General features: G+C 33.1%; 1 protein-coding gene across 1 annotated transcript; it reads right to left on the bottom strand.

Moving 5' to 3' along the window:
- Positions 1–390: 390 nt before the first annotated feature.
- On the bottom strand, positions 391–8,901 carry LOC149541316 (auxin transporter-like protein 4). The gene is made up of 8 exons (XM_089796606.1): positions 8,472–8,901; positions 6,631–6,816; positions 5,164–5,276; positions 4,811–4,994; positions 3,098–3,195; positions 2,336–2,543; positions 1,867–2,124; positions 391–946 (listed from the first exon to the last, which is right to left on the bottom strand). The coding sequence occupies exons 1-8, from the start codon at positions 8,658–8,660 to the stop codon at positions 683–685; spliced, it is 1,500 nt and encodes a 499-aa protein (XP_089652732.1). The 5' UTR covers positions 8,661–8,901; the 3' UTR covers positions 391–682.
- Positions 8,902–11,004: the final 2,103 nt, after the last annotated feature.

The following is an 11,004-nucleotide window of genomic DNA, read 5'->3' as shown; positions in this document are numbered from 1 at the left end:
GTGATATGAAGGGACAAGATTTATTGAAAGCAATAGATGCCCATGGCCACACTGAACAAATTTGTTCCGTAACAAACTTAAATTTTGAGCTTGACAATCCCAACAAATAATAATTTATTGACATGGACACAAAAGTCAAGTGCCCTCTGTGCATCCACTCATATCACCATCAATTTTTGGAAATTTGCAAAACCATAGTTGCTTTCAATGTATACATAAATATTCCACCACCTAAAACTCCATTATAATTACATTGGATGACTATTTTAACAATAATTTTGAAAATATCATGACATGGTAGCTTTTTCAATTAAATATTTGAAAAATGAGTATCTTTAGTAATCATTAAATTGTATGAATAAACATTCAAGTGAAGATAATGAACAAGTGTTTTAAAAAGTCTAGACCTAGTCTAAATTTGTTCTTTCTTTTTGTGTAAATAAAAAAAATCCATTCCATCCAAATGAAGTAAGATTACAAATCCAATATGGAAGGGTAGGTTGAAACAACCCTAATCCTATGCATGTAATGCAATGTAATGGACTATACTTTTGAGACTTCTGCAATTGATTTTTCTTTTTGTCATGGTCATCTTGTCATGTCAACTACAAAATTCCAACCACTCCACACTATGGTATATTATATCATCATCATATATTATTGTACTTTTTAAGTACAAGTTTTACAAAGAATGAGGAGAAGGGGCCAATTCAGAGACATTTGACTTGGGAATAAGCGGGGGAGCTCCTACAATTGGAAGGTGTGGAGGGCATTGATAACATTTGGCAAAAAGTCCAAATGTGTTCACTTGCCTCACAAAATTAGTCATGCTAGCCCATCCACCAAATCCGAATCCAACTATTAGTACCCAAAAGACTACAAATAGGTTTACAACAAAGATTGCTATCCAACTCGGTATGAAGAAAGGTGGTTTCTCCACTGCATTCTGCAACAAAGTTACCAAAAAAATGTTAAAACATTCATGATATATGATTCCTATGATCTATAGAGTTGCAGAGTTGTTTCTTAATTTGATTATGTGAGTTTTTTCAACAACTTTTCAGATCACACTCTATGATTCATCATCAGAATGTTAGATAGCAAAGAAACAAAAACGATGGATGACAAAGTGTGTTCCAAAAGATTGATGAAAAGCTCATACAATCGAATCTAGAAACCATACTTAAAATATCAAAACAGTTTCACTATAACAAAAGCTAAGTGTGCAAGTAAATATCACATATAATCAAATACATCAATTTTTTTGATAGCTTGTGAATTTTGAGAGTGTGTTGGTTTTTGTTTGGGCATTTTGGTTCACATTTGTGATCCATCATAATGTTACTGTAGTGCCACCGGGGTAGAAATCACTACTTCATTTTCACTCAGCTAACAGAGTCCAAATCACTTCTGCTTCGTCTTGATGATGGATCACATAATATGATCTAAAACATCGACACAAAAACCAGCACATAATCGAATATAAAAGCTACAGTACTGCTTCGTCTTGATGATGGATCACATAATATGATCTAAAACATCGACACAAAAACCAGCACATAATCGAATATAAAAGCTATCTTCATCATCTCATATGATAAAATCTAAAAGATATCTTCACCAACATAGAAGTCAATAGTTTATGAAAATGAGAGTACCAATCTTCTATACTTCATTTCGCTATCAATCAAATTAAGATGGCGAATAATGAGACACTGAAAATGTAGATATGTATTTCAGATTTCCACTTCATTTATTCAATAGCATTACACATCTATCTATCTATGTAAAGTAGTCTTAAATAAAGTAGTATTAAATAGAGCTGAAAAAGTATATATGTATGCTTTTGTAGTAGGTTGTACTGACCTTTCTTGAAAGAGATGTCCTGTAAGTTAGCATGTGAGCCATGGCAGGTATGATGTAGACTGTAAAACTGACAAGGAGTGCACCAACAGCAGAATTGATGGGTCCAAAGAAGGGGAAAATGATGGCAAGAAACCAAATGGGAATCACAACGGGCAATCTCGCAAGTGCCCTCCTGAAGATGCTCTTTGCATCATGCATTCCAATCACTTTCTCCCATACAAAATACAAGGGAGTACATGCAAACCCAAATGTGATAAACTGCAAACAAAAACTCCAAAGTTTAACACATCAAAAAGGCTCACAAAAAGGGGAAAAAAAACAATGTGAAAAAGCTTAAAATCTTGGATGGTTTCAACATTTGTTTTGTATTCTTACTTAAAATTCTGGATAGTTTGAAGAATTGTTCTGTTTTCTTTCTTATAATTTTGGATGGTTTGAAGATTTGTTTTGTTTTTGTTTGTGATCTTACCTGATGGATGAGCATGAGAATGACTGCAAGGTCTCGCCATCCTGATGGTGGTAGTAAAGCGAAGGCATTTGAGTGATCCAGCAGCCTATCTCCAAATGCCCAATAGACAGATATTGCTGAAGGTAGAGTTAGAGTAAGCACATATAGTGTTGCAAGCAAGTAGATTGCCTTGAATTTCTGAGGTTTCCACATGGCATGCATTATTTCCCTGCAATAACAAGAAGAAATAATATGCATTCATTAATCAATGCTTGTGTTTAATCAGTAAGGTACAATTATCTAGAGGTCACATTGCTGGATCGAGTTTTGTGTGTACATTAGTCCAGCGAAGGCACGAGGCTTGCGAGCACAATAGTTCAGTGAGGTTTGAACCTTGGTTGTTGTGATACCCCATGATACATACATTAAAAAAAATTGCTTTTATAATGTGCCTATCTAGCATCTTTCTTCAGCAGGATCAGTGGCATGGTTTAACAGTCTTTTATAAAATTCATAGCAATTTCTTGAACAAATGGTTCTTTTAAAAAAAAGGACTGATTCAACTTCCAGAGTACAAATAGCTTACAATAGACCACAATATCCATGAATTTCTTTTACAGTTTGAAGAGAAGTTCACTTCATATTTTTATTCTTGCATTCTCTCATTCTGATGATGAAATCGCCGAAATGGTGATGTTTACACAATCGAATATATTTTAACGATGATATTTTACACAATCGAATCCAAAAATATATTGCACAAATTGATGATTATCCACTTACACTGTCACTGCATGACCTCCAAAAGTGTAAAGGATATTTGTAGCTCCAGTGAAATAGAGAACCATTGAAGTCGGAGCTGAATGCTCCACTCCTTCTCTCTATACACGAATGAGTATGCAATGTATTAATAAACATATAAAACATACAATATGTGTGCAATGTACTTCAATGAACATATAAAACATGCATTAAATTAAGCCAGATTTCATGAATTATATCCAAGTTTACAGTGTCATGCAAATTTGTGAAGCTTTCAAATGATCCATTAAAAATCAGATCTCAGTTTAAAACAATTAAAAATCAGATTATTAGATTTATAAACATAGACTAACCCATCTTCAAAAAGGTAGGAGTCGAAAAAATATTTCTTCTCAAGTATTGAGGAAGCAATCAGAAAATAAACATGATATTATATTATCTTATATTTAAAAATTAATTAGAAAGATAAAAAAATTATTATAAATATCAAAATTAGTATTGAGGAAGCAATCAGAAAATAAACATGATATTATATATCTTATATTTAAAAATTAATTAGAAAGATAAAAAAATATTATAAATATCAAAATTATTATAAATAGCAGGCCAGAGTCTCTTACGTATTAAAAAAAGAAAAATTATTATAAATAATATTTATTAATTTAATTATATTTTATGTTATAATTCTTTATATAATGTTAGTTTAGTCTTAATGAAATCAATCACAATTACATATTTTTAACTATTTTTTATGGCTAACCTTTCTTTTTTTTTTAATTTGAAGGTCTATTAAATTTCCCTTTCTAATTTACACTAAAGCAAGGGTGCGAGAGAAATTAAAAAATTATAGAAAAAATATAATAGTATAATAACTTCTTTTTTAATTTTATAGGAGAAAGGTACTAGTAATTGTTACAGCCAACTTGTTAAACCATACATGGAATTTGGTCTTCGGAAGATTTTTTTTTTTTTTTGTCTTTATGACATTGTCTGATTGTAGGTACATGAGTTAGAAAGTAGTCATTTCAAAGTACAGCCTACACATATTCCTATTTGTCTCTTTCTTTGACAATTAAAAATTTGCTAGTTGCTAGTTGATCTACTCTAATACTTTCCAACAAATGCTCCAATAATCATGGTGCACTATTGGTAGTGATGACTATTGGCACATAGGCTACTTTCTAATTCAAATGTAGTGAGCCAGAATTAGAACATAGACCCAAATCAATACTCTTCCCTTACATTCAAATGCTACACTATAATATAAAAAAGTTGTTGAGCAGTTCTATCTAATCCTTAATATTGGAAGGTCGAGGATTGAGACTTGACAATTGTTTTCTAATTTTCAAATATAAAGAATTGAGCAAATATTTGACAATTTTATATAAAAAGTACAATATAACAATTTAATTTTAAAAATGTCTATTTTTTTTCTAATTTAATCTAAGCGAATCTAACGAAAAGAAAAAGTCACAAGTTCAAATCCCACATAAAATAAAATAAATACTTACAATATCGAACAATTTGTCAATATCAAACAAATTGATTTCATACATAGAATCATGTACAAGAAACTTAAAAAATGATTGTAAATGCTTCATCCCTAAATTTGACGGTCCAAAACATGAATACAATCTTGCTTATTTCCAATGTATGTTCATGCCAAAGACAAGAAAATGAGAAAAAAAAAAAGTTGCAATATTTCATGAATCTGGTGAAGTGTCTATAACAAACCTGGCCATGAACAAGAGAAGCAATGGTCAAATACCAAGCAGTATAAGTGGTCATTCCGAGCCCCAGGAAAGACCAGAGCCTATAATTGTGAAAGGACGGAATAAAAACTGTAGTTGCACAGCAGGCGCCGAATATATACGTCCAAGTACGCTTGTCCAAGTGATCATTTATGTAATAAATGTTGCTGCCCCAAAGAAAACCAAAAAAGATTCAAAATTTATCATTGTTGTTGGTTTCAAAACAATAAAGATTCAAACTTTATTTATCATTGTTGTTGGTTTCTGCGTTTGAGTTGGGAAAAAATCAAGAAAGATCAGCATCAGTCAAATCAAATCAAAGAAAGGCCAGCTTACCTTGCACAGGCGATGAGCTGTATGACAGATCCGAATAAAAGGAATGTACAATTGAAGGCCAGACCTACTGCTTTCCAGTAGGGTCCCAGAAGACCGTCCAACACCTCAAACCACTGTTTACATGTACCACACCAAATTATTATTATCATTATTGTTTCTTCTCCATCCCAAAAAAAACTGTTTCAATCTTGAGTACTGTATACTCATACGTTTAACTACTCACATTAGATTCTATGATTTATTATTATAAAATAGAATTAGGGGAGACCATCTAGTCCATTTGTGCAAAAATAACAAATTGGGAGGTGAACATAACAGGTTGGGAGGGAACTTTTTGAAATGACGCTTTTAGACCACCTTGAACTCTACGAGTAGTTCTGCAGAGAGTTTCGTAAATGCAGAAAAGGGAAAGTTTAGCTTTGAGTTCGGTGCTCACCTACAGCGGTTATTGGCAAATTTCGACATTAGGAGTTTAAAATGACACTTTTAGACCACCTGGCACTCTACCAGTTCTACGAAGAGTTCCCTAAAAGCAGAAAAGCAAAAGGTTTAGCTTTGAGCTCTTCACTCATCTAGGACGTAAAGGTAGATTAGTTCCAGGGTCCTCTCGCCTATGTCATTTAATTTTTTAATCTACATTTTCAAATGTCAGATGTTTTGGATCAAATTTTATGGTTCATTTTTAGTGGAAAATTACTATTTTTAAAAGATATCTGATGTTTTGAATCAAATTTTATAATTCATCATTAAGAATGAAATTTTATGACTCAATTTTGTTATGGTGACTTAATAAGAATACTTAATAATGTGTACATGGCAATTGTTTTGTTTCTATGCACATTATGACTTGAGAAGATGCAAAAGAGACTTTCATACAATCTTTACGAAACATCACCTATAACTTCAATGCTCACTTGACCCCTCAATGAGTGGAGCCCAATAAATGATAACATGTGTACCAATAGCCAATCATTTTTCAACTGTTGTGATTAGTAATGGCCCATTTGTGCACCATTATTGGGACATTTGTATAGGGACATTTTTAAGCTAAGGACTACTTGTGCATCTTACGATGGGTAAGGAGCAAATGGTCACTTTTTGAATGAAATAGATGTCATAATGAAACATCATCTACAACAGTAGATTCACTTGAACCCAAAAATGATATCGCGAGAAATGATAGCCAATCATTTTTTAGCTTTTTGTTACTAGTAATGGCCCATCTTTACATCCCTATTGAAAGACATATTTAAGTGAAGAACTATTTTTGACTCTTTGACGCTAGATAATCCCTACAAAAGATTGGACTAATAGTATTAGCCTAATACTCAAAAACCAAAAAATATTTTTTAAGATAATCAAAATTTATGATCTAATTTAGGTTTAACATATACAGTTATCTGATACGGCCCAAAGAACAATTTGGAAACATAGACGCTGGTGAATCTGATTTGTGTTAACACCCACCTGGATCACGTGGTTTCTGAAATTGAAATTTTCCTTCTCCTTGCGTGTGCGGTACTCCACGTAAAGAACACTGATGAGGTACGCTGTCCAACTTCCCATGAGACCGTAGAATATTTGGAAGAGAACGCCAGACACCATTCCCAGCTGAGAGAATGAATACGGCAGTGTTAAAAGTACCTGCGCTACCTGTTATACCCACACAAAAATTGAAAAAATCTCTCTCCAATCAGCCATTACAATAGTACAATCACACAATAATAATTAAAAATCAATTCTTTGAACCAAAAATCCATCTATCTATCTATCCAGATCACTATTTCTTCACAGAATATTTAAAAATCACGTCTTTGAATCTTTTATGTGACAGTATAAACATATTCTTAACTGCAACAGTCCATAACATTCATATATAAACTTTAAGAAATGTTATTCGAGTCTGAAACATGTAGCAACGTTTTGTTAAACAATTTTTTATTTCCTGCCCAAAATCTAAATCAGTATTGTCGCCCCCAACATGAGATCAGTTTCCTCCCCCCCAAAATGTATGTTTTACACAATGTATGAGACATTTTCTACTAAAGAAGTATGCGGAAAGCCGTGGTTTCTGTGTCTGCCAGCTTTACCGTACATACTCCTAGATAACAGAAAATCTAGTCCAGATTTCGAAAGATTTCCAGCTGAGAAGAGAAGCCAAATCAAAAAAAATATTGGAGATTTCAAAAAGCAAAGATGAACAGTACTTTCCAAGAACACAGTTCTTTTCTTTTCCCCAAAAGTTTTCCTTTTCTTTCCCAGAAACCGACGCCACTTTTGTTTAGCCCATATCAGTTGTGTAAGGAAATCTACTTTACTAACTTATACGTTTGCTCCCATTGAAACAAAAGGCAAGTTTTTTCCTGAGCCATAGTAGTGGTATATAGGAATGAACAGTAGCGGTAGTACTGAAAAAGGAATCAGTAGATGATTCAACAAGAATTCTCAAGACCATTGTTTAGATCACACATCCCATTGCAAAGCGCCCATGAAAGGAAACAGCAAAGAGCTCAAAACCCCATCTAATAAAAGCCGCATTTCATTCCAGTCTAACTGGTTGAAAGACAGAAAAATTCAGACCAGAGTTTACAACTGTAACTTGTGAACCTTTCATATGTAAGGTCTTAGGTTCGAGTCTACTCAAGCTCAACATATAATACTAATTGATCTAGACTTTAGCCCATTACCTTAAAAAAAATAGAGACATATAATGCAAGAAGAAAAAGTTCAAAATCTGTAATAAGAAGAACTCTAGTGATACTGGGTGCTCCACAATACAACCATTGGAGAATTTACAGTTCCAAAGCTTGCAAGATGATAGCAAGATGAAAAACGATTAGAACTTGAAAGAATTTGCAGTTCCAAAACAGTACTAGTATTAGAAACATGAAGTTTTACAGTTAATGAAGCTCTAGTTGCTGTTTTCTGGTTCACAAGTTGCTGTGTATATTCCAGCATTTTCCAAACAATTTTCTTTTCTCGTGTTCATGAATAGATCATAAAAGTTGATCTCAAACATTGACACAGAATAATGCACACCCTCAAAACAAGAAAAACAACAAATAGTAGTAACATTGCTGATATATATGCTCCATCCACTAAGTACACATGAAAACAAGAACCAGTAGTAGCATTGCTGTATCCACAAGTACCCACTACAGAATTGTTCATATGTTAGTCCAGGGAAGCAACAGAATAGAAGAAGAAGAACATGATGTTCACAGAGATATCAAAAACATATTATTCACAGAGACTTGATTACATAATAAACATGGCAGAAATTCACAGTCCATGAATGAATGGATGACCTGATTAGAAGCACAGCTGAACCAGGCATCATAAACAGATCCACCATGCCAGAACATTCTCTTAAAAGCACCACCTTTGGAAGAAGTGGAAGCGTCATGTTCATTCCCCATTCCATCTCCATCTTTGCCTTCCATTTCCATCTCACTGTAATTAGCCACAATTGCTTCCTCAGCTTGCTTTTGCGCCATTATGTTTCACACACCCAAATCCTTTCTTTCTTCAGTACTACAAGAAATGGGTGATGGGGGAAGCGCAACGGGACAAGGAAAAATATAGGTATTGAGAAGGAAATGAAAGGAATTTGATGTAACAGAGCCGTTTGTAATACAGCAGTCAGTATGGCGAAGTGAGACGGAAGGGTACTTAAAGCAGTGTAGAAACAAACGGGCAGCCAGTGGGCTGTATTTAAAAGGACAGCTCCCAGTGACTGACATAATACAAGTATATGATTGCACCTAAAAGAAATACACGGAAAATGGAAAGATACTGGCTAGATTTCAGTTTTTTCCTCACACCTTATCTTGGCCATGTGTAAAAGGGGAGTCAAAGTAGAAAGATGGGGTTTTTGTTTCAAAAGAGGGGGAGGGGACCGGGGGACCGGGCAAGGCAGGCTCACTTGATAGCCTTTTGTGTGATCCAAGGCTGTTACATCATTGCTAAGCATCAAATATGCCCTTCTTCTCCATCTAGGTTTATATGATATGAGGTCAACTCCTACATCTGTATCATTGAAATGAAGGGTGCATTTTCATGGGAGACCCGGTTGGAGTTGGATCTTGAGATTCTAAGGGGTCACTTAGTTAGGTATGCACTGTGATCTCATCATGGATTGTGGGGTAGAATTGGATTTTATAGTTGTGGATTTGAGGAAGATTGTTTAGTATGAGAGGGATATAATTGGATTATGTAGTGTGATCGGACGAGAAATTTAATGGTCGATTGTGTAGTGTGAGAGGGATGTGACTAGATTATGTAGTGGGATTAGACGAAGGATTGTCAGTATAGTTCAATTACATAGTATGGAAGAAAAACAAGTGGATTATGTAGTGGGATTGGATGAAGAATTGTGGGTATTATTTGATTACATAGTATGAGAGTCATATAATTGGATTATGTAGTGTCATCTTGTCAAGGATTACATGATAGACTTGGATTATGTACAATTGATTTGATGATTGATTACGTAGTATGGGGGCGAAATAATTGGATTACTTAGTGTGATCTCATGAAGGATTATGGGATATAATTAGATTTTGTAGTTTGATTTGATGATGGATTATGTAGTATGGGAGGGATATTATTGGATTATGTAGTTTTATTTGATAATAGATTGTGACGTATTGAATATAATTGGGTTATATAGTTTGATTTGATGATAAATTTTGTACTATGTCCCACAATTCAATTGCAAAATATTTAGATTTTACAAATCAATTGAAAGATTTTTTTTTACAAATGTGTTAAAACTATTTTGGAGTTATAGTGTAAAAGAGTTTTGAATACTCATTGTTTCAAGCCGGAGGGAAGGTGAGAAAGTTGGCCAAGTACTTATTATTCAAGACAAAAAAAACTAAGTACTGATTATTCAATGTAGATGACATTTTTAAGATTTGAATTTTACTTTCCAATACTTAAATCATTTGATTTCAAGTGACTAAACATTTAAAAATGGATTTCACCATAACGCTTACATCTTTTATATTTGTTTAGCTATTGTTGGAATTTCTTATATGTCGTGATACCAATCTATAATAAACAAACAAAAAATATTAATGTCAAAAATTGATTGTTGTAAGATTAGATAGTCTTTCTTTTTAATTAAGAAAGGGTCTATTGGAATTTTTATAATTGTCAATATTCCTATATATCAAAATCTATTTATATTAATACTAGTTTTATGTTATATCTTACCATATTTATTTATCTTAAAACTGATATTTTTGTCAATTAACTTTATTGTTATGCATTTATGAGATATTGTAGTGGTTAAGTTGCGGTATTGGTATCGTTGCCACTAAGGCCTAAACCTCTGTTGGGTCATTATGATCCTGAATATTGTGCACTCGTTGATTTAATGTGCTTATAGACTTAGATTTTAGCATTAAAGTAGTGGATTTCACACATTTGTTGTGTTGATGTAGTGCATTCATGGTGATGATGAAGTCTCCTAGTTGTGGCTTCACCTACCTCGAAACAGGGTAAAAAATCTCAAATCTTTGATTCAAAACATTGTGTTCCATAATCAATATGATGGCAATGGCTTACAATTAACAATTCTATTACTTGCATTTATTAAACAAAGCAATTTACAATGTATGGGAGTTATGCATAGCTAGTTGAAAATAATTGGTGAGGATCATGTTATATTTTTTATTATATCATTTAACAAGATTTAGATTAGTAGAGATGTGATTGGACCATGTTTAGTTTGTGGATAAATGGTACAAATGTATCTCTATAATATTTAAATATTTTTATCTAAAGATATATAAATTAGCAAAAGCTTGCACTAAAATTGATACATAAAGTAAT

This window comes from Cupressus sempervirens, chromosome 8 (genome assembly GCF_028749045.1).
Source record: "Cupressus sempervirens isolate cs-2001-9-10 chromosome 8, ASM2874904v1, whole genome shotgun sequence".
Lineage (NCBI taxonomy): Eukaryota > Viridiplantae > Streptophyta > Pinopsida > Cupressales > Cupressaceae > Cupressus > Cupressus sempervirens.
Note: the sequence above shows the minus strand (reverse complement) of the source record. Positions and strands in the feature narration are given on the sequence as shown.

What these genes read in the sequence shown, in the direction of transcription:
- LOC149541316 (XM_089796606.1), bottom strand. Translation starts at nt 8,660, where the DNA reads ATGGCGCAAAAGCAAGCTGAGGAAGCAATTGTGGCTAATTACAGTGAG. An exon ending in TCAGAAACCACGTGATCCAG is followed by an intron (nt 5,277 to 6,630) that starts GTGGGTGTTAAC and finishes ACATGTAAACAG; the next exon opens with TGGTTTGAGGTGTTGGACGG. An exon ending in GGAGGTCATGCAGTGACAGT is followed by an intron (nt 2,544 to 3,097) that starts GTAAGTGGATAA and finishes TTGTTATTGCAG; the next exon opens with GGAAATAATGCATGCCATGT.